Source organism: Poecilia mexicana, unplaced genomic scaffold (genome assembly GCF_051168715.1).
Source record: "Poecilia mexicana isolate PSO_F unplaced genomic scaffold, ASM5116871v1 scaffold_23, whole genome shotgun sequence".
In the NCBI taxonomy this organism is placed as follows: Eukaryota; Metazoa; Chordata; class Actinopteri; order Cyprinodontiformes; family Poeciliidae; genus Poecilia; species Poecilia mexicana.
This window is the reverse complement of record NW_028263392.1, coordinates 20,843,947-20,869,866: the sequence shown is the minus strand read 5'-3', so window position 1 is coordinate 20,869,866 and position 25,920 is coordinate 20,843,947. Positions and strand designations below refer to the sequence as shown.

Genomic DNA, 25,920 nt, shown 5'->3' with positions numbered 1-25,920 from the left:
TGCTGATAAGAAAAGGTTTAATTAAAGCACAGAAACATGTTAAATTACAACCAATGAACCAATCGCTGCAGGTTTCCCTCCAGAACCCAGAGAACAGAGCGGTTCTACACCACCAGGTCCAAATGGTTCTGATTCACCCCCAGTAAACCCAGTAAAACTCAGAACTGAGGCGACTTTTATTCTGAAACCAGAGAACACCTGACCAGGTGAGATTCACACAAAAACAGGTAGAAAATCCCCTGACATCATCAGTGATGTCACTGTAGGGGGTAGGGCTGTTTCAAGGCACTAACGTCACCAGAACAGGTGAACAGGTGGAAACTCGTTATCTACTGATCAATAATCAATAAGCAGGAATAACAGATCAATAAAAACACTTAAAATTCAGGAAAATGAGAGAAAAAGAGATTTCAACGAATCTGTGGAAGTTCAGCACCGGAAACTCACACAGGTTGATCGACTGACAGCCGATCAGGTGATCGGCAGATGGATAGTCAATCGATCGGTCGTTGATCGATTGATGAAACAACAGACGAGCTGCTGGCTTCATAAATCAGATCGACTCAAAAAACTGATCAGAAATCAGACAGGAAAACAGTGAGGAACAAGAAGTGAGTATGAAAGGAAGACAGGAAGTCAGGTGGAAAAACAGGAAGTAGACAGGACAGGAAGTCTAACAGGAAGTGAGGTACAGCAGCACTGAAGTGATTTCTGGAGTCAGCTCTGACAGTTCAGGTGATCAGCAGCTGATAATCTGGGATGTTTAGTCCCAGATTATCAGCACCTGTTAATCTGGGACTAAACATCTGGATGGTTTCACCTGGCCAGGTCAAAGGTCGTCTCTGAGCATCGACCTCAGCTCAGTTCAGACAGGTGAGGCGTCCTCAGGTGTGACTGGCGGTCAGCTTCAGAGGGGAGGCGGGGCTAAACCGTTCATCGGCCCATCCCACTGACGAGTCGGCCAATCAGCAGAGGCGTCTCCGACCACACGGGTCAGCGAGTCACAGTGAGACAGGTGTGTGTGCAGGTGTGTGCTATGTGTGCAGCCAGACGTGCTGCAGGCACTGCGCCGCCGTGGCGCGGCGATCCGGCTCCATCTCCAGCATGGTGAGCAGGAAGTCGCTGAACTGCGCCGCCTGGTCCAGCGGCCACTCGTACTTCTCCAGCAGAACCTCGAACAGACCCCACGGCTTCAGGTTGGAGATGTGCCGCAGCTCACCTGGACAGATACGCCGAGAGAAACAGCCAATCAGAGAGCCAATCAGAGAGCCCGGTGGGACCTGTGGGCGGGTCTCACCTCTCCTGGTGAAGTATTCCCTGGAGTACCTGCCAGACAACGCGAAGGGCAGCGGCAGCGGACCCAGCAGCTCCATGATGTGGGCGATGTGATCTGCAGAGAGGTTACACAACTAAACACACTGAGGAAGTACAGAACCAGAACCCGACCAGAACCAAACCAGAACCCTCCTCTGCTTTACCTTCGTCTCTGGTGTAATCTTCTCCTGAATGCGGCTCGAACAGGTAATCCCCAGTGGCGAGCTCGAACGCCTGGAGGAGGAAAACAGGTCAGACCTGGTTCTGGACCCGGTTTTATGTTTTGTGCCTTTTTGGGAAAGTTATTTTCAGCAACCAAGTTATGGTGGTTGCTGCATAAACATGACAACAAAACATGTTTTGCAGCCCCTGCAGCGTTTTGGAGGGGCTGCATATCATTGCTGTATTTAATTTGTTTTATGTCAATTAATAAGTGACAATAAACCACTTATATTTGATCAATATAATTATTTTTATATTTATCATAAAAAGTTATTATTGTCAAATCAACTCATAACACAGAGTCTTCACTGGGGATAACAATAATAATAATGGCATTAATTTATTATTATTATTATTATCTTCCAGCCTATCAAATTGTCTAGTAATAATATTACGTCAATGTTTGAGAGACAGTTGGGGTCACCAGGTGGTGGCAGCAGAGAGCTGTCACTAAAACATCAGAACCTTTGAAATGTTTGAAACTGATCATTTCTCTACTCTACCAGCAGGGGGAGCCATTTGTGTGAAACCTGAATTATTCTGAGGAGCTTCCAGAAATCCAACAGAAACTTTTTGAAAATGATCGACTGTGTGTGTGTGTGTGTGTGTGTGTGTGTGTGTGTGTGTGTGTGTGTGTGTGTGCGCGCGCAGACACACCATGCAGGCGGTGCTCCAGATGTCTGCCGGCGGCCCGTACTCTGCTCCGATCAGAACCTCCAGGGCCCGGTACTGCCTGGTCTGGATGTCCTCGGTGAAGTGTTTGTGCTGCTCAGACACAGTGAAGGAGAGAGGGAGCCGTCTGATTGGTCGGAGCTGCACAGGAGGAAGAGGAGAAGATGAAGATGTCTCACCACCCAGCAGGCGTTCCCCAGGTCAGCGATCTTCACTCGGAGCCGGTCGGCGTTCTGCGGGTCCAGAGGGTTCAGGACGAAGTCCGATGAACTGAATCCTGCCAACAAGAGAACAACTTTACTGGGACTGGCACAAACTCAGCCAATCAGATCGCTGACCACCTGCTGGTGAGTCAGTGCCATTACACCGTCTGATACCGACACCGACCAACCAAACAGCTAGAAAACCAGACATGTTCACTTTCCAATGTCCAATACGATCAAAGTTCTGCTTCAGACTCCCGATCCAAACTAAGAACAGAGAGACAACAGAAAACTTAACTTTTATTTATTAATGTTTATTTCACCAGAAAATCTTTTTGAGATTAAAAATCTCTTTTACAAGAAAATCCTGGCCAGGATATTTTTTCACATTTCAAGAATAAACTAAATAATTTTATGAGAATAAAATATTACGAGGAAAAAGTTGTACGACAATAAAATGACATGAGAACAGTCATGGTGTAATAAGAATAACATTATACAATAAATCTAAAGTCTAAATATTACAGAAGAAAGAAACAGATTCCTCCATAAAAATGATCAAAACAATTAGTTATACTTTGGTTTTACAAACCAAAATACTTCAGACATCAGATCCTGACAAATCAAATCTTTGCTCTCATTAAAGCAACTTGTTTTCATAATTCTCTAACTTTCTTCTCTTAACATCCGGACTTTATTCTCACAATAAAAAAAGAAAAAATGTTAATCTGGCTCTAATTCTCCATCGTAACGACTGAACGTCTCACCGTCTCGTCCGCTGGAGTATCCCGACTGGGTGGAGAGCGCCGACTCGGAGGTTGCCGACATCACTGAGCTGGAGAGTCCTGATAGGCCAGAGGCGGGGCTGGAGAAGCGTGCGGGGGCGGGGTCACTGAACCTGTCGTCCAACCAGGAGCTGCTGGAATCTGGGCTTGGCTTGTGATTGGCTGTGGAGCAGAAAGTGTTGCCGTTGACGACCACAGAACCTGAGAACGAAGAAACATTTCTGCTGTGTTTTAGTTTAATGGACATTTATACAGAACGAGAAAACATTCATGTTTCCACGCCTCGCAGCAGGAAGGAGGACAGTCACCAACAAGACAACAATTCACTGGCAGTTCAGGGAATGCAACTCACAAAATCTGCCAAGGCCAAAACATTCACAGACCTACTCAGACCCGTCTTCATACTCTGGATCAAAGTGTGACCAAACAGCTAGCGCTAATGCTAAGCTAGTGATTTTTAAACACACCCAGACAAACCGTGTAAAACAAGAAGTTACCTACATGTCAGAGTAACTCAGTCTGACTAGAGGAGATTTCTTCCTCACCGTTTGCTCAGCAGGAGGGATTCCTGCTGAATCAACGACTGACTACAGCTGAATGCATCATGTGACTAAAATGTTTTCTTTAAGGCGAAAAATGGAGCCTGGAACCACCAACTGACCTGGACAACTCCTGGTTTAAACACCTTTAAACAACTTGCTGGAATGAATGAATGAATGAATGAATGAACTATATTATTCCGCAGGTAGAAAGCTGACATTTCAGTACCGCCCGTCCAACAAACAAACAACATGGGTGGACGGGTGCCTGGTGCTGCAGCCCTGCGGGGCGCGTCGGGGCGCAGCGTGGGGTTTAACACTCCTCTGCACACGAATCAGACTAAAATAAACCGTTAACGTCCAACAGGCCGTTTTTACTCACAGGTCGGGTCGGCATCGTCAGGCTGCTGTAGTCCTTCCTCCTCATCCATCCTCTGGAAACACAGAGAAGCACTCGTGTTCATCTGACTGGCTGCTGCTACATCACTGTTGGATCCATGGAGTGTGTGTGTACTGTTACTCCAGTATGTACGAGGTACAACAGGTGTACCTGTATATCCATGAGCCTTTCCTCTAGGAGCTTCTGTTGTCGCTTTGCCTTCCTTTTCAACTTTTTCTTCTTGTTTTTTGACAACTTCCCCATCTACACACACACACACACACACACACACACACACACACACACACAGGTGAGGCCAGGCAGTTTATTTCAAACTGTGTTGATCACTTTCTGCCTCAGGAAGTGGGTGTGGTCATGGGGGCGGGGACAAGCAGGTCATGTGACACCTGGGACTTATGGTGAAGTTTCTAAATATGTAATTTCTCTGACAGCCACTAGGTGGTGCTATAACAGCTGCCTGCCTGATGTCACTGTGGCCACGCCCACATAAAAAAAAAAAAAACAGGTTTTGCTAACATCCACCAAAAACTAACTGGAATCGAAATCATGATACGTTTATGTCCACTAAAATGTATTGATTTATCAAAGTGAGATAACCAATCAGAACACAGCAGAGATCACACCTGGGCACTCACCTCTTCATCCCTGGGAGCCGTGCTAACTAGAGACACACAGATGGAAGGAAACCATCAGGGAGGAAAGACGGAAACAGAAAGAAGAAATGGTTCAGTTAGAAGAAGCAGGTGAAGGAAAGACAGGAAACCACAGGAAGCCAGTTCAACCACAACCCACAGCTCCGAGTTACTGGTCCCAGTAATCACGCTGACAGACTGGCTGGGAGAAGTTCTGAACTCTAAAATACACCTCCAGGACCTCGTGTCCAATTAGCTGGTGGCCCTCACCTGATGACCCTGAGGGGGGCGGGGCTCCGGCTCTCTGCCAGATGGTGGCCTCAGCCGCCAATCTTCTGACGTAGACATCGTCAACAACCAGGAGGATGTTCTCCGGCTTGATGTCCGTGTGAATAATCTTACACTTGGTGTGAAGGTAGTCGAGTCCTTGCAGCACCTGCAGACACGCAACCAAGTTTGGGTCAGAACCATCAAGTGGCTACAGGTCAATCAGCCAGAGTACAATGTAGTCAAGGTGTCCTAATCACCATGTCGGAGTTAAGCCCTCCACATACTAGGAGGTCCTGCATACTTGAGGCAAACACGAAGCTGCTATAGGGAGCTTAGCACTCAGCAAACATTCATTTGGATTGTGTGAAATCAACGATTATTCATGAGAAATGTAAGCAATAGATGCCCTAGACAATAAAATCTGAGCCGTTTGCAGACGAAGTGCGCAGAGTTTGAATGGTACACTCAAGAATGTGGTGTAAACCATGGAAGTGTCTTTAGAAAGCATATGGCTCTAAAAATATAACCGATAACAGTATGACCATATTGTCTTTGTCCTAGTTACGGCAGAACCATGAAGTACTGACCCTTTGCAACGTCCCAGGTAAAAGGTCAATAAAGTAAAACCCAGAAGAATACTTTGCTACACTTTTGTGGCGGTGGTACCTGTCGGATGATGGTCTTGACACAGACCAGAGGAAGTCCCATATAGTTTGATTTAATGATCCATTTTAATAACTGATGACCCAGAACTTCCAGAACCATACAGACATCTGAGAAAGGCTGAGGAAACTACTGACACAGGTGGACAATGGGTGGACACAGCCTGGGAGCAGAAGGACAGCTCATGGTCAAGGATACGCACTCCATTGATTCCAGAGATCTTGAAGTCATCAATGAGCTGGACTATGGTTTCTCTGTACGAGTCAGAGGGGTCGCTGTCCCTCACCTGGAGAGAGATAAGTTAGCTGAGCACACCAGTAAACCGCTGGTGGTAGAGATCAGGACATCAAATACTCACACATCGCAGCAGTTTGATTTCATCCAGAGCCGTCTCGGTGTAATGAGGAGCGCTCTTCACCACCTTCATGGCTACAAAGCGCTTCTTCCTGAAGAAAACATACATTGAGAGTCTGAAACAAGTTGATCTGTGGAAACATGCTTTTCAAACACAAGTCACTACTGACTGCAGGTCCCAGCAGAGCCACACTGTGGAAAAGTGTCCCCAGCCCAGTTTCCTGACCACATGGTAGCGGCCGTTGAACAGGTCTCCGATCTTTACTGGGTAGTATCCACCTGGAAAGTCAGAGACCACAGAGTGAGACTTGTCTCCAGATACAGGGCAATCCACACATACCTGACAGTGACAACATGAGAAGACTTCTGTTTGAAATGTTGGCCAATCTATCATCAACACTGACTAACGAAGTGTGTTGGCAATGACTAACCTACTGAATGCTCTCAGTCACTTCTCTCACCAAGACCCCGTTCATCTAAATGGGTTGGTAGATGGACAGAAACATGGATGGTCCTGGTTTTCCCAAACTTTTTCTATTCCCAAATTATGGAGACCACAGTGCTTTTCATAGCATTCATTGTTGCCAGAATGTTTTTTGTCCTGCATCCATCATCCTTTTCTGGAATTTGTTCCTTGAACCAATCCAGTCCTTGTGGTCTACAGACATTTACTTTGACTTCACTTCTTGGTTTCTGCCCTGACGTGGACTGTCACCTGTGGAACTTTATAGACACATGAGTTCCATTTTGAAATTATGCTCAGTAAACTGCATTTACCTTCGGTGCACTCCAATCAGAGTGCCTAAGGATCGAGACCAGGGGTGGCAACTCCAGTCCTCAAGGGCCATTGTCCTGCAACATTTACACGTGTCCCTGGTCTAACACACTTCAATCAAATAGCTGAATCACCTCCTTAGTATGCAGTCAACTTTCCAAGGTCCTGCTAACGACCTGGTCATTTGGCTCAGGTGTGGTCCTCAAGCACTGGTGTTACCCGCTCCTGGTCTAGAGGATGCATCAGTCTACAAGACTAGCTTAGCTTATCGTAAGCTATCTTAGTAGCTATGCTGCTGGAGCCTTAGATGGCTGGAGGTAAATATGATTCCAGCGTTTCCATACCCAGAGGTTTCAAACATGCCTCTCTCTCCTCTGTACTATCAATGTTTTGGGGATACATACAGGTTCTCCGCAAGACCTGCTCTAGGCAGGATTGTAATCTGGTCTTTGTGCTCTATTGGCGACCTGTCCAAGGTGGAACCTGCCAGGACATTCTCCCCCAACAGGATAAAGAAGAGTTAAAAGGACAAGAACATGTTCGGTTTGAGTTGTCTGAATGGCTGAAGTCGGTTAAAACGGACAGTGTACATCTGACTGGCTGCTAGCTTACAGATTCCAACAAGCTGTCAGTGATGATATCTTTCTACTACAAGTCAGGGAAGTACAACTGATAACTTCTCACACATTCAAACTAGCTCTTTAGAGAGGTACATGGCTCCACTGTCCTAGCTTCTCAACTTGAGAGGCAAAAATGTTATTGCAACGCAGAATATTGAAGTTTACTTCGTGTAGCCATTTTGTGTAGAGGTGAGAAGATGGTCAGGTGTCAGTAGTAAACCCGAGGGTTTAATCAACTCACCTTTACAATAATCTGAAGGGTCTTCCTGCTCTTCATCATCAGAGCCAAGCAACTGGGCTGGGGGCGGGGTTAACTCTACAGGAGGCGGGCTCTGACGTGGAGGGGGCATAGCCAGATGAGATGGGGCAGATGATGTCATGGGAGGAAAACTGAATGGAGAATCCAGAGAACAGAGGAGAGAGGAGGAGGAGCACAGAGAGTGGGAAGAGGCACTGGAAGTAAAGGTCATCGAGGTCAGGAGGAAGGGGTCGGAGTGGGTGGGGCTTAACATAGTAGTGGGTGGAGGTGCAACAGGGTTTTGTGCAAATACTGCAGAAGTCTCAGAGGTAATGCTGCAAGGTGAGGTTGGTGGTTGGAAGAACTCAGTAAAACCGTGTGCTGAGGCATTCTGGGTAATGTTGTTAACATCTGGTGGTGACTTTCTGAGACTTTGGCCAAAGCTTTCTAATGCAGCAGAAGATGATTGGCTAGGACACTGGGAGTTGTTGAGAGTAATGTCAGGGGGCATTATAGTTTCCACAGGTTCTGGAGTGAATATTGCTATCTGGTTTATGCTCCGCTGATGCACTGCCTTGGTTATCTTGTGGGGGCACTGAGGAGGAAGTGGTTGAGTAATCTGGTTTGGACTGTGGGAACTTGGTGACTGGGTGTTCTGGTGGGGACTCTGGGGAACAGGTGATTGGGTGTTCTGGTGGGGACTCTGGGGAACAGGTGATTGGGTGTTCTGGTGGGGACTTTCAGGACGTGGTGACTGGACTCTCTGATGGGGGCTCTGGGAATGGGGGGATTTGTTTATGTGGTGGGGACTCTGGGGAACAGGTGACTGGGTGGTCTGGTGGGGGTTCTGGGGAACAGGTGACTGGGTGGTCTGGTGGGGACTTTCAGGACGTGGTGACCGGACTCTCTGATGGGGGCTCTGGGAATGGGGTGATTGGTTTATGTGGTGGGGGCTTTGGGGAACAGGTGACTGGGTGGTCTGGTTTGGAATCTGGGACGTTAGGGACTGCTGGGGACCTTGAAGGCAAGGTGTCTGGATGGATCTCTCGGGCAAAATTGTGCCAGGCTCTGGACCCTCTGGACCTTCCCCATCGGTGCTGTTTGTAGGACCTTCTGGGGGGAGTTGGTCTTTTTGGGCATCATTCTGTAATGGTATTTGGAGGGGAGTACCATCAGTCTTCAGAAAATCACTGCCCTCTTCAGGCCTGAAAAGGGAAATAAGGATGGAAAACAATTTCAGAATGCAACATTTGGAAAGGAAAATTCCATTTTGATCCAGTTTATTCACAACAAAACAATGATACAATAAAAACGTCTGTCAGTTTTAATCTAATTAGTCATCTCTGTATCCGGATTTATGCAGAAGGTTTCTATACGAGTCCAATTCAACCTCCAGGACTGATGCAGTTGTGGCCCCGGGATCATATCCCAGACTCCTACATCTCTCTGCCTGCCATCTGTCTGATGATATGATACCTGGAGGTTTCAACCACACCTCGCTCTCCTCGATACCATCAATGAATTGGGTACACATACAACTCCTTTGCAAGATCTGCTTTAGGCAGGATCGTAATAAGGTCTGTGCTCTACCTTAAAACCCTTTATTTATTGGCAATGTGTAACCGAAAGAACAGAAGCGATGTTCTCTCGGGTAACTGCAGAAGATCGTTTTACTGGAAGCTTTTAACCGCCACACTAAGAGCGCTCAGTCCGGTCCGTCATGGCAATGTCTGGGATGATGTGGAGGGACGCAGTACCCGGTCCTGACGGTGTCCATGAGCTCTGACTGACCAGTGTAAACTAAAAACAGCTGCACATGATGTCACGGCGTCTGCAGCTCATGTGTCGGCCCCAGTGAGCGTGCTCAGGCTATTTCGGTGCTGCTGAGGCCAAGCTCGGACATGTCACATGGAGCTGCTGCACGCCGGCTCTGGATCCAGCTTCTGCTTCTATTTGTGGCTCCATGAGTCTGCGGGTCAGTGGACCTGCGTCTGTCAGTGTGTGATTCCAGTGAGCCGACCCGGTTCTGTCGAATTGACACCAGGAAAGAAAATCATTCATAACCAGAACATGGCGGGTTTCTACTGCAGGTCCACCTTCAATCACTTTGATCTGCAGACTCCTCCCCCTGATAAGCCCCTCCCTCTGCAGCTACATCACTTCCTGCTGTGACACGCCCCTCACTGTTTATGTTTGTCTTTAGGTGTGAGATCTGCGTTCCTACCGGCTGTCGTCAGCTCGGACTCTCCGGTGCTTCTTGCCTCGTCGTCGTTTCTTGCCTGTGGGGGCGGAGCTTCCGACAGCCGCTGAGAAAAACAACAAACAGTCAGAGTCCGTTTCCATCACTCACCACCAGAATCAGAACCCGGTGACTTCAGGTTCTGGACAGAACTTAAGGGCCCAATGCCAGACTCAAATATTTCATCAAATAAGATTGGCTCTCCAGCAGTCGGGGATCAAACCACCGAGTGACTCCATCATGGCTATTTAGAGCGGCTGATCTGTGGAATCACAGCCAAGGCTCCTCACAAAGACAGAAAACACGGGAACGCAGCTTTGCTCCACGCCAAATCCAAGACATAGACCTTCAGGATTAAACTAACCAGAATCTTTGAGGTTAAGATAACCAGAATTAACCAGAAAACCTAGATTCAACTAACCAGACGGTTCAGGGTTAAGATAACCAGAGTTCCTCAGTAGAGTCAGGCTAAGTTAATCAGACTCTACCGGGTGAAACTGCTCGGTATTAGAGAAAATTTCTTCATCATTTCTTACTGTTTCATAATTTGGACCTCCCCTGCAGCTTCTGACCGGACCCCAGCAGAACCTGGTCAGGTTCTGACCATGAAGGACTTCATAGAAGCAGCTCGGAACCAGAACATTTAAGGGTTAAAAATTAAAGCAGCACAGCAGAATTGGAGTATTTCTGGGTCAACTGATCTAGACCGGAAGCTGGAGCATCTCTGGACCACCTGATCCAAACTGACAGAAATAAAGTAAAAAGTGTTTTTAATGGAGTCTGGTGGAGACACTGGCTGGACCCAGATTCACGGTACCTCCCCCTGAACCGGGTCAGGCCTTCCTTACCTATCAGCATGTCCGGTTCCTGTCTTCCAGCCGAACCGGTTCTCAGACAGAACCTTTCCAAGCAGCAGCAGAAGCAGGGTCTGAAACGCGGAGATGGTCCGGACGGGACCGGACCGCGGCCTATCGGTCAGCAGACGGTTTGGCTCCGTTAGCTCCGTTAGCTTTCCTACTGGTACCGGATAGGACTCCGAGTGTCTGTACCGGCTGGATCCCGGTTCTGTGTCGGCTTTGGGACGGGGTCCTTTCCGTTAAAGAGGCTGTGCAGCACGTGCTGGTTCGGTTCTGCCCTGAACGAACTCAACAGCTGCTCGGTTTGACACCGGACACCCGGCTCTGCGCATGCGCACTGACCTGTCAGGCTGAAACCGAGCAGGGGCGGATGTGGAGGATGTGGGGCCGAGGGTCAGTCTGTCCTGACAGGAAGTGAGATCAGAGAAAACAGGAAGGCAAAAGACTCTCTCGAAATCTCCATCAAGTTTCTATTGATGTCCCCTTCCTGTTAGTGGAAATATGAAGGTTTTATCCTGTCCAGAACCAAGAACCTGATCGGATGATTCTTCATTCAGACATTTCCCAACCCAACCAAGCAGATGGAACTGGTTCTGTCACTTTCATGAAAACGTAGCTGGTCTTTGCTGGTACTGAAGGGATAAATCCAAACCAAACAGAACCTAAAACCAGTTCTGAGATTTAGAGCGCTGTTTGTAAAGTTACAGTCAAATATTAACAGCAATAATTTAGGTTATTTGACCTGTAAAAAGAGGAAAAAATGGGGGTTCAACTTATATTTTCATCACGTTATTCATTCATTTATAAATGTCAATTTCAAACTACATATAAACATAGCAATATACAAACTAAATATTTAGTTAGCATGCTTAATATGCAATATAAATATTTAGCTCCAACTTAAACATATAGTTAGCAGGCTAAATATACAACTTGAAACTAAATATTTAATTCAAAGGTAAGTATTTAGTTTGTAAACTACTTAGCTTATTTAGCTTACTAATTAGGCTAAGTATGTAGAACATATTTAGAGGACTGGGCCCCCGACGGCATGAGCAAAGAATCAGCCCTGGCAGCGGAACGAATAAAAACAAACAATAATTAAAATTAGAACTTTATTTTTATGATACAAACTGTTTGACCTGTGGCCTTTCACAATAAAAGCCCATTTTTAATCTGAGACAGACTCATCTTCATCGTGGTCTTCCTCACAGATATTTACAGGCACATTTACACACAGCTAACCCCGCGCCCTCGAAAACAGCTCCACCAATCAGAGCTCAGCTTCAGTCTGTACACTCATTAGGTCACCAGTGGAAGCCCCGCCCCTTATTTCAAAAAGTAAACATTGAAAGATATGAAAAAGAAGAAAGCACCATCATCACCATCATCATCATGCAGAAGCTACTGTGAGTAAAGAACTACGACTACGGGTCAAACACAGGCCCAAAAAACACAAACAGCAAAACATGGAGAAGAAATAACAGCAGCAGAAGAAAAAGTATCAGCTGGATCCGGTTCTGGTCCGGTTCTACAGCATCAGAGTCTGTCTGCTTGGTCAAGCCAGTCCATCAGTCCAAGAAGGTTCTGATGGTCCTCTCGGATCAATATAGATTCTGATAGTTCTGGTCTTAGCCAGACGGACCAGTTAAACCAGTTAGACACTGCAGCTGGGCTCACTTCCTGCTGAAGGAACAGTTAATTTTATCCTCCCATCATGCACTGGGACGCGTTAGGTTGCCCCCTAGCTGCAGAGCGAAGGCACAGCGGGGATAAATAAATATAAATAGTCTATACAACACAATAAGTTAGTAACTCGGATTGTTCTCATTGATTAATACGCAGCGTCGCTGTTTCGAGAAGGACCTCGCTGCAGCAAACAGGAAGGGGCGGGACGGACCGCTGTCAGTCTCTTACCTGATTTGGAAATGGGACCATTGCACTCCGGAAGTGAAGGAGGCGCTATTTCCTATATTATCCGCGGTCTCCCGTTTTTATTTTCTTTTGAAATCTGTGATATATCTTCATCTTTAGGAAGGAGTTTCACTCTCAGCATGTATTTGTACTTCTCTCTTTTATTTTCTTCAGCGCAGCTCAGTTTTTAACAAGTTCTGTAGCTTTCTGTGTACTTCGAAATCTGCTCCTTAGTCGCATCTTCTCAGGCCTGCTACTGCCTCTAGTGGCGTGTAGGTGGTAACACAATTAATGTAACTACATTAAATCAGAATACCAGAAAGACTTTATTAATTTTTAATTTATGTGAGGAGGTAGAGCCGATTAAATGACCTCAAAGTGATTCCAGTTTCACTCGATGGCCAACCTGTTGAAACTGTGACAAATGTTAAATAACTCTGGTCGTTCCTGGACAGTCAGCTCAACTTTGCTGAAAACACTGACTATATCTTTAAGAACTGTTCTCAGAGACTCCACCTTTTAAGAAGACCCAGTGATCTTGAGGTTAACATTTTAAATTGAGTTTTAACTTTTCATCTCCTCGGCTGGTTTGGTCACATGAGCTGCAGACTAACAGACAAACTTTTAAGAATACTTTGAATGGCAGGTATAACAGGAGGTAAATGATGGTGAAACCAAAACCATCTCTGTCTCAACTGTTTGCTGAAAGAACCTGGAAGACGGAGGAATATTTCAGCAGGGAGCGTCCATCCTCTTTATTCATCAGTTTGACCCTCTGAGCTCATCAAGGCGTTTCTGTTTCCCTCTGGTACCTGAGAACATCGACTAGAAGTCATTTATTGATGGTACAATAATTATTCTTAAAACTAAATGATAACATTTACCTTAAGCATGCTGAGTGTTTTACTCAATGCATAAATTGTTGATATTGTGATTCTACAAACGTGTTTTATTTTATTGTTTTAGATTTGAAGGAAAATTTCCACCATGACAGATTAAATAGTCAGATCGACTATTTGTTTTTATTTGTTCCTATGTATAAGACTCTACCAACAAAAACATCTCTCAGAATAATATAAATGTCACAGTAAAACCAATAATGTGAATTTTTACTTGCTTAACAACCCTGGTTGATTTGTGATTCTGCTGTGACTCTAATTCATTTGTTTCTTATTGACTTTTGTTCAATTAAGTTTCTTATGTATGCATTGTAAATGGTTATTATAGTTCATTATGTTGTTTTTCATGTCTCATTTTTTTATTCTTTCTATAAATGATGGAGATATATAAATATTATTCATAATGTATAAAGATCTTGTTTATGTCATTTAATTAGCTCTACATCGTTAAGAAAATAAAACAGCATGGTGTCTTATTAGAGAATTTATCATTTATGGTGCCAATAATGCCACAATTAACAGTAAATAATAAAGACTCATTTAGTAACGTAATTATATTAGTTGTGTTACCACCCCACGCCACTAGAGGCAGTAGTAGATCCGAAAAGATGCGACTAAGGAGCAGATTTAGAAGTACACAGAAAGACACAGAATTTAAAAAAACTGAGTTGTGCTGAAGAAAATGAAAGAGAGAAGTTCAAAAACATGCTGAGAGTGAAAATTCTTCCTAAAGATAAAGATATATCACAGATTTCAAAAGAAAATAAAAACGGGAGAACGCGGATAATATAGGAAATAGCGCCTCCTTCACTTCCGGAGTGCAATGGTTCCATTTCCAAATAAGGTCTGAGACTGCCAGCGGTCCGTCCCGCCCCTTCCTGCAGCCAGGTGACTTGCACTGAGGAGCGGCGAAGTGCGCGCCAACATCCGGACAGGTTTCCCTTCTCACCGCCGCAGTTCGATCTGAGGTCCGAGTCCAAAACCTCTGCAGAACCGGGTCAGATGAAAACGCTCCCTGATTCAGATTATTGCGTTCAGAAACGCCCAGCAGCACCAGAACTTCTGGTTCTGGCCGTTCAGAGTCCAATCCCCTGGTTTCAGTAGAAAAACATAGAAAACAGCAGGTTTCATGTCAGAACCAATACAAACACAGAAGAAACTATTGAAGTTGTGCTTTTAGACTCAGACAGCAAAGAACTCTGGGAATTGTAGTGCAAGGCAGCAGGTGGCGACGGCGTTCCCTGATTGGTTGGATTGTCGTAAGATGGCGGCCGCCACCGTGTGAGGGAACCGGAAGACCGATTATGAAAGACTGGGCGTCCCCCACGCAGACAGACAGGCGGCAGCCATCCAATCAGCTTCGCTATCTCTCCTCTTCCTCAGGACTCGCAGGTCAGAGGTCAGTGACTTTGTTCTCCACCAGGGCGGCGACCTGCTGCAGCCGATAAGCCAGCTGCATCTTCTGACCTGACGTGTCCTCCTCCAGGGACATGATGACCTGGAGACAGGGAGGACAGGGGGACAGGCAGACAGGTTTGTACCTGTGCAGGTGAGAGGTCACATGACATGAGGGGGCGGAGTTACCTGGTCGTAATATTTGTTGATGTATTTGTAGAGTTCATGAAGAGCAACGAGGCTGTTCATCTCTGAGGCGAAGCTCTGCAGGGAGACAGGAGGAGTGAGACAGGAGGAGAGACAGCTGGTTCTGGTTCTGGTTCTGGTTCTGTTTACCCCGGACAGCTCCGTCAGAGTGGAGTTCATCTCCTGGTAGCATCCTGATGCGGCGCTGTGGATGTCACTGTAGTACCTGAAGAGCGAGACAGAGAGAGACAGGTACTGAGCAGAACCAGGCTGGACCGGAACCAGAACCAGACTGGACTGGAACCGGAACCAGACCGGAACCAGAACCAGAACCAGGCTGGACCAGAACCAGAACTAGAACCAGACCAGAACCAGAACCAGGCTGGACCAGAACCAGAACCAGACCGGAACCAGAACCAGGCTGGACCGGAACCAGAACCAGAACCAGGCTGGACCAGAACCAGAACCAGGCTGGACCAGAACCAGAACCAGAACCAGACCAGAACCGGAACCGGAACCAGGCTGGACCGAAACCAGAACCAGAACCAGAACCAGGTGCAGTAGCCGTCTCACCGCTCCACTAGCTGTTTGTATCGCGGGATCTCTCTGGCGTAAAGCAGCTTGTTGACTGGAGAGTCCTGAATGGACAGAAAGACAGTGTGATGTCATATGGAGGGGACAGAGCAGACGGACAGCGGCGGGACAGATGGTCCTACCCTTCCCACTTTGTGTTCGGAGGTGGTGCAGGAGTCGATGAAGGTCTGGGCGATGACAGAGAGGACGGCGTCGATGCTGTCAGTCACCTGGACGTCCAGGACGAACTGCGGGTTCTTCAGGATGTTGACCCAGAACCTCAGAGGGAGACTGGAGACAGACGGGTCAGAGAGAAACCTCACAGAGTCAGACGGAGGGGGCGGAGTCCAGCAGGTCTCACCTGTTTGTCTTCCAGATGTGGACGGTCTCGGGGTCGTCGATCCCATGTTTCTCCGCCATGTCGTCCAGGAAGTCGAAGAAAAACCGGACAGCTATGGGAGGAGGACGCTTGGTGCTGAGGATGGCCACAAAGACATCATCCACGAACTTCTGCAGAGTCCCCTGCAGAGACACGGACACCGTCCATCAGCCACTACCCTCTGTGTGTGTGTGTGTGTGTGTGTGTGTGTGTGTGTGTGTGTGTGTGTGTGTGTGTGTGTGTGTGTGTGTGTGTGTGTGTGTGCTACCTTCATGGACAGCAGTCTGGTCAGGTAAATCTCAGGAATGGCCTTGGCTCTCTCCCGTTCCCTCATGCTGCTCTTCCGATGTTTTGGCATCTCTGAATCTTCGCTGCTCTTCACCAGGTGCCACAGACGCAGACCCTCCTCTTCCTCACCTTCCAGCATTGGTGTTTCTATGGCAACAACAGACACCGTCAGTCATCCCGACAAGATGATCTCGTATTTCGCAATGGACCGTTATGGTCCTCAATGTTTCTGAAGACATTCCAGGAAGTTCTGTTAGCTGGTTCCACCTGTGGTCAACGGTTTGGGTTGTGGTCAATGGTCTGGGTTGTGGTCAACAGTTTGGGTTGTGGTCAACGGTTTGGGTTGTGGTCAACGGTCTGGGTTGTGGTCAACAGTTTGGGTTGTGGTCAAGGCTTCGGGTTGTGGTCAACGGTCTGGGTTGTGGTCAACAGTTTGGGTTGTGGTCAACGGTTTGGGTTGTGGTCAACGGTTTGGGTTGTGGTCAACAGTCTGGGTTGTGGTCAAGGCTTCGGGTTGTGGTCAACGGTCTGGGTTGTGGTCAACAGTTTGGGTTGTGGTCAATGGTTTGGGTTGTGGTCAACGGTCTGGGTTGTGGTCAACAGTCTGGGTTGTGGTCAACAGTTTGGGTTGTGGTCAATGGTCTGGGTTGTGGTCAACAGTTTGGGTTGTGGTCAAGGCTTCGGGTTGTCAACAGATTTCCTGTGTGATTCTGGTGGCTGAGGTGTGTTGGTTCTTACTTTCTCCGGTTTGAAACACCTGGTTGACCCCTGAACTGAGAAATCGAGGGATCAGGGCGACTGTGGCACCATCTGGAACCTGAAGAACGGAGAATGTGACGTAAAAATGAGCAGCAGTGAGACAGGAAGGTGGAGACTCGCTGTGATGGGTCGGTTCGCACCTTGTAATGCTGCAGCGTGTTGAGCCTTTTCCAGCGACCATGAACTACTGCTGTGACATCATCGTCTGACAGAGTCAGGTGACCTGCCTGACCTGAACGCCACTCTGCAGACAAACATACACAAGTGAGAACCGGCTGCCTGTCAGACTGAGGAGAGGTGAAACAGGTGAGGACGACTAGTGCGTACCCATGTCCAGACTGTCAGCTGCTGGTCTCTGAGAGAACGGAGCTCCTCTGTAGACCTGATCCAGGATCTTATCTTTCACCTGGACACAGAAGCACACTGGCCGTTGAGCAGCAGAGTGACAGGTGACCAGGGGCCTGTCCAACGTGTCCCTACCTGGGTGATAGTGTCGGTGTCAAGAACTTTAATGGGACACGGCTGAACCTCGACTCCGTTCTTCACCAGGACGTTCAGAGTCTGAGGAACAGGTGAGACAGACAGGTCAGGCCAAACCAGGTTTGAGCGCGGGAGGTAGTCCTGTTGCTATGGTTACCATGGCAGAGTAATCGATGTCCTCTCGCAGCAGATGGCTGTCGTTGAGCGTCCGCTTGGCCTTCCCCGTCACAGCGTCCACCGGGCCCTTGTCCACCTGGTACTTTATGGCCCGGTAGAGCATGTAGAGCGGCTCCCCAGCCACTTCCTGTCAGACAGACAGGTGAGGGTGAGACAGGGGGAAGGGCAGGTGAGGAGAGACAGGTATGGATAGAAACCGCTACCTTCAGGAAAGAATAGAGGCAGATGGACATCCAGTTGGTCAACATCTTCTCAACAACCGTCTCCGTCCTGAAAGAGAGAGGAGCCAGAGGTCAGTCCAGGTTCTGGTTGGACCCTCAGCAGTCCGGGTGTTCTGGTTCTGGTTCAGCAGCATCTGAGGTGCGTTTGTTTTCCTTACCGGCGCAGCATTAGTTTGGGGTTCTTGGCGACGTACTGCTGCACCAGGTCCTGGAGCAGCGTCTTCATGACCTCAGTGAAGTACTCCAGCTTGTCGTGCAATGCGATGGTGAGCAGACTGGCCACGTAGCCGCGGTCCCGCTGGGAGAAGCCCTGCTGGGCCTCCAGCGTGTGGATGAACTGCCGAACAGAACCACAGTGTCAGCACCAGCGGCCCACTCACGTGGACCCGCCTCACCTGAGCAGGACCCACCCTGGTGAGGAAGAGTCTGTTGTTGAGCAGGTTGTTGAGCTGCTGGAGGCCCTGTTCCACCGTCGGCCTCCTGGACTCCGGCAGGTCCAACTGCCGGCTCAGCAGCGCCGTCTGCTGGCCGGGGAAGAAGATCCTCTCTGCGTAGGTCTTGTAGTCGAGCAGAGGAAGACCCGGTCCTCCCACGTCGCTGCTGAGGTCCATCATTTCTGTCATCAGGTCTGCAGGACGGGAAGAACAACAGGTCGATCAGTGGGATGCTCAGAATGTCAGCAGATCAGAACCTGGTAGCCATAGAGGACACACTTCTGCTAATCTGCTAACAGCAGCATTAACTGTTAGCTTAGCACTTTAGTATCTTTGCTAACTTTGAAAATGTTTAGCCCATCTTTAGTCCATTCTTAAGGTAGCGTAGTAAATGATGATTAGTCTGTACCCACAATGCATCACTGCACATTAAACAGTTTAAAGTCTCTTGATCTCTTGCTTCCTTTCTGACTGACGTGCTCAGTTAGGCTAAATCAGAGTTAGCAAAACTCAACATTAAAACTGAAACTGAGTGAATGTTTCCAAAGAGTCGCTTCCTGAAACGCAACCCATGCAGGTAGGTGTGTAATGACAGACCTGACCCTGATGAGGGCGCTCTATCCTGTAACACACGTTGCTTAATTGACGCTGTGGATTTCAATATTGTTGAATTTAGCGCTTTAACGTTAGCAGAACTAATGTTTATAAGTGCTGTAAGGCTACTGCAGCTAACTTTTTAATTAATGGTTCCCAGCACTGATGGTGGGTATCAACATCGTTGAATTTAGCACTTTAACTTTAGCTAAATACCATGTTCGCATTGAGTTTTAGCACTATTAATATTAATTGCTAGTGTTAGAATGCTACCGCAATTAACTGAGTTAGCTTACGCAAAATACCATGTTGGTATCGAGATTTAGTGGGACTAATGTTTATGATTAGTGCTTTAGAGTTAGCGCAGCTGCCTTTTCAGTTAGCAATAACCCACATTAACGTGGCTCAGTTAAGCTCTTTAGCATTAACTTTTGCTAAATACCATGTTGGCTATTGCTTATTGTTATTGCTTTTAAGTTGGCATAACAAACCTTTGAATTATTTATGCACATGTTTGTGCTTTTGCATTAGCTTCCATTAAATAGCATAACACTGATATTGCGCTTTAGCCAAGCTGATATTATGAATAGCACTTTAGCAATAGTCAAGCTAACTTTTGAGTTAGCGGTGCCCATCACTGCTCACCCGTGAACTCCTTACGACACTGATCTCCCACATTGATCTCAAGAGTTTCCAACTGCAGCAGAACCTTCTTATAATCTCGGAGAGCCTGTTTACTCTTCCTCCTGTAGAGAACAAAGCAGAACGCCGGTCAGCGGATCCAATCAACCGGCTCTGGGGAAACCTGGGACACGGCGGCAGCGGGTTGTACCTGTACATGAGAATGACGATCAGCACCGACAGGATGATGACAGCAGCTCCAGCTCCCAGACTGATCTGAGCCACCAGCGGGATGGGAGATAGCAACGAGTCACTGTCGTACTGGACCAGACCCAGGTCCACCTGCAGTTTCCCCATGAACACCTGAGAGACAGACAGGTAGACTAACAACATGAACGATCCTGCTGGACTGATCCAGTCTGGGCAGAGGAGACCAGCACATGCTGAAGGAGGTTCTTCAAGCTGCTGTTCTTAGTGTTTCTCTCAGTTCAGGTTACCTTCAGCATGGGCAGCTCGCTGCTGCCGTCCACGCTCAGAGGCTGATTCTCCGGGGGTTCGCAATACAGGTGGGTTCGGTCCAGAGTCTTCACCTCACAGTCTTGATCTCCAAGCCGAGCCCGGACTTCATCCTTGGACATGGCTCTGGTCAGGTCCAGACCCTGAGGGACGCCAACACATCAGACCACATGCTGCATCCGCTGGACCAGCCAATGAGAGTCACTGTACCTCTACAGCAATCACTCCGCCGGGTTTGAAGCGGTACGGAGCGTCCGGAGCGTCTCGGTTCAGAGGAAAGAACTGGGGGTTCTGGTAATAGGTGAAGCTCTTACCCTGATGGACAGAGACAGACGGAGACAGACGGAGACATCGTCAGACTGAGCAGGGTCTGATGCGGCGGTGAGGAGCAGGCCAGTTGACGGCACCTCGATGCTGTCGTAGTGGACCCGGACGTTGTCCAGCTGAAACCACACCCCCTTCACTCTGACCTCTGGGGGCACCGCGGGGGTCGGACATGTGATCTCAGAGGACGACAGGACAGAGCAGCGCTCAGACACCTGAGACACGGACAGGAGAGCAGACAGGTGAAAACAGGTAGGTAGGGTGCACCTCCCTGATTGGTTGGTTCATCTCACTGTCGTCATGGTGCCGTTAAAGACCAAGTGCTGCCTGGCGGTCAGGAGAGCCAATCGCCTTCTCCGTTTCACTCTCTGCACCTCCAGAGGCTCCACCCACACAGATATCACCGGCTCCTGCACCACGTCCAGGTTCCTGCCCGTCACCTTGATGACACGCCCTCCCCTGAGAACAGGAAATCAACTCCTTATTAGGAAGCAAAACTGTAACTAAGACCATAGATCCCAGGCATTTAACGGCACAGAAAGCTTTGATCAATTAGACATTTTTAGTATTTTAAGTTTCAAAATTATGTCGTTAATACGCATTAACACAAATCCAGAATTACTTTAATTGATAAAATGAGATGTGACGCACCAAGATATGATCGCATTGTTTTGTTTCATTGATAATCTAACAGAACTAAAAGGCGGTGACGGTTTATTGAACTGAGGTGTTTTACCGAGCTGCACCACAGGGTGGCGATGCTTTCTATGACGATTGGGTGCATCTTTTGCCCTGCTTTACCAGTTGGCACAGACACACGAAGCAGTAAAGACTTTCAATCTTATTTTTACTTAATTACGGGTTGCTAAAGTCCACCAGCATGGATATAATTCCCATAAAGTTTTCTTTTCTCATGTAACGTTACTGCATCAAACCGTTTAATGTAAGCGATGTTTTTGAGAGTGAAATAACAAATCTACCATGGTAAATAATGATTTATTGCAACATCATAGTGTTACAAAACATTAATGTTTATTCATTAATGTTTTATTCGGTTTTATCTAAGATAGTTTGTATATGAGAGCTTACCCAGAACATTGAGACTGAGAGAAGTGACCCCCTGTTTAGGGGGGTAGGAGTTAATAAGTTTTTACTTCTTCCTACCCCATTTTGAGCATGATATGTTAACTGAAACAGATATCTGTATTTTTTTTTCTTTTCTTTTCTATTCACTTTTCTTATTGTGTACTATATTACTTTTTATATTTGTATCATGTTCGAAATAAAATTTCAATTTACAATTTACAAATTTACTGATTGTACTGTACTAGCATTCCGGTGCTAGCATGCTAGCTTAGCAGCTAACTGCTGCTGTATTTCAGGTTGGTTCATCCATATTTTGTGTTGATGCTTATATGTCACATAAAGTCAGATTTACTGCAGTTAAATCTGCTAATTTAACTGCAGTAAATCTGCAGTTAAATTAGCTGTAAATCTGTTAGCATTTTGTATCTGAGTGAAAAATGACAATAAATGTAATGTTTAATATATTAGCTCCCCTCTCTGCTAAATGGAAGATGGTACACAATTACCAGTCAAAAATGAACACAGTCATTGAGCAACAATCTGTCAATTTGAAAGTTATGCATTTTATAAAAAGTAGCAGTTTGTTTGTGGCAGTAGCATAATACTCCGTCACTTTGCTGCTTTGAGTGTACAGTAATACATTGTACAAACAAAGCTCAGTAATTGGTCCTTACGCGTAGAAACTCTCTGCAGGTGTGGCTTTGGTGATGACGGGGTCGTCCAGGTAACGAAAGGTAAGCTCAGGACCGGTCCGATTAGCTTTACCAAAGAAGACCCAAACCGGAACTGGTCCGGTCCAATTACTAGAACTGGTCTTGCACACAAACTGGGAATCAGTCACCTCATTCAAACTGGGAGGACACAGAAAAACAGAGACGTGTCAAACTGAACCAGGAAGTACCATCAGTGCCAGCAGAACCGGGTCAGAACTCACATGAAGCAGGGTTGCCGGTCCAGGAAGGCGGTCAGGTCCGAGGTTTGCCCGGTCAGCAGCTGTTGGCCTTTGATGGTCACCTTGGTTCCTCCAGAAACCGGGCCTTTATCTGGAACCAGACTGGTCAGCTTAGGGTTCTGGGGAGAGACCAAAACAGCAGAACTTTGGTCCGCGGGCCTGAGGTCAGAACCGGCTGAACAGAACCTCAGCAGGCCTGCCGTCTCACCTGATAGGTGAACATCTGGGTTGATTGGCCAGGTGGAGTGGTTCCCACGGTAACCTGGACATTCCCGACCCGGTAATTCCCACTGCTCTGCAGCTCACACACGACCCTAACACAGGTGAGCAGGCAGGTAAAGACAGGTGGAGCAGTGAGCAGCCAGGTGTTAACTGAGGACCAGTCAGGTGAGTGTACCTGGTGGAGATCTGGTATCCTTCAGGCTGAGCCACACATGGGACGTCTGCCACCTTGACTCCGCCCACCACGTCCTGGTACCTGGTGCCCAGGTTGGATCCTGTGATTGTTACCAGGATTCCACCCTCCACCGGTCCAGTCACAGGATGCACCTGCAGGCGGACCGGTGACACGTTTCCATGGCAACAAGACTTCTGCAGACCCACGCCCGGTGGGAGGACTCACCTGTGTGATCTGAGGCGTCGGACAGGTGTCTGCGGGTAACCCGGAGCATGATTGGCTGTAAACACATCTGGGGGCGGGGCTTCCAAGACACCACACACAGCTGTACTCCTCAGGCACCGCCCGGCACTGCGAGCAATCTGATTGGCCGGCTGAGCAGTCATACAGGTGGACTGAAGAGAAAATGACCAACATCCGTCAGGTCCGATACTGCTGGAACCAGAACCTAAAGGTCCAATAATCTGAAAGGGATCATGACTGAAAACCTGTAAAAATCTGTTCTGGTTCTACTGGGTCAACAGGTGAGTTCCTTACGTCTGAGTCCAGGTGATGCATCAATGCGTCTCTGTCCTCTGCGCAGGTAGATGGCAGCAGAATACTGCAGCTGGCTGAGGCGATACTGAAACTGAGGACAAACTGCAGCTTCAGGAACCTGAACTGAGGGAGGGCTCTGCAGGTGTGTGTGTGTGTGTGTGTTACCTGGTAGGGGCTGCAGGTGAAGATGTGTGTGTTGTCCTCAGTTTTCCTCACAGCAGCCGTCAGGTCCAGCTGCACGTCTTCAACTTCAACAACACAAACGTACTGAGCTTCGTCCTGGACGGGCAGGACAAAAAGAAACTTCAGACACCTGAGACACACCTGAGGAACATCTGCAAGCCAACTGACAAGCCAACGCTCCGTTAATCAACCACCAGACAATCACATCAGTGTCCTGGTTTCCATGGAGATTGGACCTGACAGTTCCTACAGAACCTGAACCAGACCTTAGAGACCGGATCTGCTGTGGGGCTGAGCGGGTTCTGATCAGTTTGGACCTGAAGGTTTTAAACGGGCTCACCTGGTAGACGTCCAGGTTCCGCCCCTCCAGAACTATAGTGGTGCTGAGGCCCATGGGCACTAAAGAAGAACCTCTCAGAGACGAGACCAGAGGACAGGAAGCGGGACCAGGAGGGTCCTGGAGAGAGACGAGGACAGTCAGGAGGACGGACAGGAGGACGGACAAGAGGACGGACAAGAGGACGGACAAGAGGACGGACAGGTGGACGGACAGGAGGACGGACAGGTGGACGGACAGGAGGACGGACAGGAGGACGGACAAGAGGACGGACAGGAGGACGGACAAGAGGACGGACAGGTGGACGGACAGGAGGACGGACAGGAGGACGGACAAGAGGACGGACAAGAGGACGGACAGGTGGACGGACAGGAGGACGGACAGGAGGACGGACAAGAGGACGGACAGGTGGACGGACAGGAGGACGGACAGGTGGACGGACAAGAGGACGGACAGGAGGACGGACAGGAGGACGGACAGGAGGACGGACAAGAGGACGGACAGGTGGACGGACAGGAGGACGGACAGGAGGACGGACAAGAGGACGGACAGGAGGACGGACAGGTGGACGACAGGAGGACGGACAAGAGGACGGACAGGTGTCTCACGTTGTGGCTGAGGACCAGCTTCCTGGGGCAGCTGTGGTTGTGGGTGCAGATCTGATCCAGAGGACACCAGTTACAGGTCCAGAAGGAGCCGACGCAGGAAAGACACCTGAGATACAGAGACACCTTCATCATCACCATCATCTTCATCACCACCTTCATCATCATCATCATCATCATCATCATCATCACCATCACCATCACCATCATCACCACCTTCATCATCATCATCACCACCTTCATCATCATCATCATCATCTTCTTCATCACCATCACCACCTTCATCATCATCATCTTCATCACCATCATCATCTTCTTCTTCTTCACCATCATCATCATCATCATCATCATCATCATCATCATCACCACCTTCATCATCACCATCATCATTTTCATTATATCATCTTCATCACCCCTATCCTCCTCTTCCTCTCCTGCTGTGGCAGCTACTGGACTCTTACTGGGAACTCTGGTTCAGTCGGCTGACGGCTCCGCAGTCGTAGAAGGTCATGTTTCCCATGGCGACGGTCACGTGACCAAACATCAGAGACACGGGCAGGACCATGTGATCTGTGGGGTCAGAGGTCATTCAGCAGCAGGTCGGAGCATCGGGGAACTCTCTGCAGGCGACCTTCGCTCACCGCTTCCGGGCGGCATGGGGGGGAGGAGCTCCGGCGCAGGTGACTGGCAGGTGAGTTCTGTTCCCATGACAACAGCCGGCTGGGGTGGCAGGCTCCCGAAGACGCAGGACAGAGACTCCGCCCCCTGGAGGACAGGCAGCTGGACGACTGACATGGTTACCTAGGAGACAAAGAGAGGACGAGGTGAAGAACCAGAACCAGAACCCGGCTCAATCAGCTCCCAGTCGGTCCATCTCACCTGGGTCTGCTCATCTCTGCTCTGATTGGCTGGCTGCAGGCTCTGCACCGTGACACACTGATTGGTCTGTTCAAAACTCCACAGCCAATGGTTGTCCAGCAGGTGGCGCTCACACTCATGTTTACGGGAACACCTGGACACCACAGAGACAAAGGACACATGTCTGCAGTTCCCCTGATGTCCATCAGATGGCGCTAGAGGACCGCGAAGGACCCTGAAGGACAGTACAGGTGATGGACAGGTGAGAGAGGTTTACCGTCCCTCCAGGACACACCAGCCGCAGTACGGGTCTCTGATGGACAGACAGGACAGACAGTCTGTCTGTCTCTCGCAGGACGACACAGGAACCTTGGACACCTAGACACAGACAGGAAGCAGATGTCCTGACTGGACAGACAGGC

General features: G+C 48.2%; 2 protein-coding genes across 7 annotated transcripts in view; both read right to left on the bottom strand.

Moving 5' to 3' along the window:
• Window positions 1–11,196, bottom strand: srpk3 (SRSF protein kinase 3). 5 transcript variants are annotated; one of them, XR_015762087.1, is made up of 17 exons: window positions 10,775–11,196; window positions 9,912–9,993; window positions 7,691–8,892; window positions 6,225–6,333; window positions 6,059–6,146; window positions 5,899–5,986; window positions 5,704–5,810; window positions 5,038–5,203; window positions 4,771–4,796; window positions 4,286–4,378; window positions 4,118–4,169; window positions 3,179–3,397; window positions 2,388–2,485; window positions 2,194–2,301; window positions 1,479–1,548; window positions 785–1,390; window positions 1–746 (listed from the first exon to the last, which is right to left on the bottom strand). XR_015762087.1 is itself a non-coding variant. In XM_088003049.1 (17 exons), the coding sequence occupies exons 1-17, from the start codon at window positions 10,782–10,784 to the stop codon at window positions 1,035–1,037; spliced, it is 2,796 nt and encodes a 931-aa protein (XP_087859175.1). In that variant the 5' UTR covers window positions 10,785–11,196; the 3' UTR covers window positions 1–1,034. The 5 variants fall into 5 exon arrangements, 4 of the variants coding, with proteins under 4 accessions (XP_087859175.1, XP_087859176.1, XP_087859173.1 ...); XM_088003049.1 differs by having other exon boundaries at window positions 1–1,219; window positions 1,298–1,390; XM_088003050.1 differs by having other exon boundaries at window positions 1–1,219; window positions 1,298–1,390; window positions 3,179–3,358.
• Window positions 11,197–11,884: 688 nt separating this feature from the next.
• The window catches only part of plxnb3 (plexin B3), a 49,712-nt gene continuing 35,676 nt past the window's right edge, over window positions 11,885–25,920 (bottom strand). The window contains exons 7-40 of one of the 2 annotated variants that reach the window (XM_088003099.1): window positions 25,776–25,876; window positions 25,520–25,652; window positions 25,282–25,441; window positions 25,102–25,210; window positions 24,644–24,749; window positions 24,039–24,155; window positions 23,681–23,794; window positions 23,516–23,606; window positions 23,204–23,373; window positions 22,979–23,130; window positions 22,790–22,895; window positions 22,564–22,700; window positions 22,304–22,480; window positions 20,837–21,002; window positions 20,627–20,758; window positions 20,430–20,534; window positions 20,201–20,362; window positions 19,915–20,066; window positions 19,728–19,828; window positions 18,465–18,682; window positions 18,213–18,391; window positions 18,037–18,103; window positions 17,814–17,960; window positions 17,657–17,737; window positions 17,504–17,582; window positions 17,317–17,420; window positions 17,156–17,234; window positions 16,398–16,564; window positions 16,112–16,272; window positions 15,894–16,041; window positions 15,751–15,815; window positions 15,328–15,403; window positions 15,181–15,255; window positions 11,885–15,094 (exon numbers count right to left, since the gene is read on the bottom strand). In XM_088003099.1, the coding sequence (XP_087859225.1) occupies window positions 14,990–15,094; window positions 15,181–15,255; window positions 15,328–15,403; window positions 15,751–15,815; window positions 15,894–16,041; window positions 16,112–16,272; window positions 16,398–16,564; window positions 17,156–17,234; window positions 17,317–17,420; window positions 17,504–17,582; window positions 17,657–17,737; window positions 17,814–17,960; window positions 18,037–18,103; window positions 18,213–18,391; window positions 18,465–18,682; window positions 19,728–19,828; window positions 19,915–20,066; window positions 20,201–20,362; window positions 20,430–20,534; window positions 20,627–20,758; window positions 20,837–21,002; window positions 22,304–22,480; window positions 22,564–22,700; window positions 22,790–22,895; window positions 22,979–23,130; window positions 23,204–23,373; window positions 23,516–23,606; window positions 23,681–23,794; window positions 24,039–24,155; window positions 24,644–24,749; window positions 25,102–25,210; window positions 25,282–25,441; window positions 25,520–25,652; window positions 25,776–25,876 (4,242 nt within the window). In that variant the 3' untranslated portion in view covers window positions 11,885–14,989. Of the gene's footprint in view, window positions 15,095–15,180; window positions 15,404–15,750; window positions 15,816–15,893; window positions 16,042–16,111; window positions 16,273–16,397; window positions 16,565–17,155; window positions 17,235–17,316; window positions 17,421–17,503; window positions 17,583–17,656; window positions 17,738–17,813; window positions 17,961–18,036; window positions 18,104–18,212; window positions 18,392–18,464; window positions 18,683–19,727; window positions 19,829–19,914; window positions 20,067–20,200; window positions 20,363–20,429; window positions 20,535–20,626; window positions 20,759–20,836; window positions 21,003–22,303; window positions 22,481–22,563; window positions 22,701–22,789; window positions 22,896–22,978; window positions 23,131–23,203; window positions 23,374–23,515; window positions 23,607–23,680; window positions 23,795–24,038; window positions 24,156–24,643; window positions 24,750–25,101; window positions 25,211–25,281; window positions 25,442–25,519; window positions 25,653–25,775; window positions 25,877–25,920 lie in introns of both variants that reach the window. The other variant, XM_088003098.1, reaches the window with a different exon arrangement.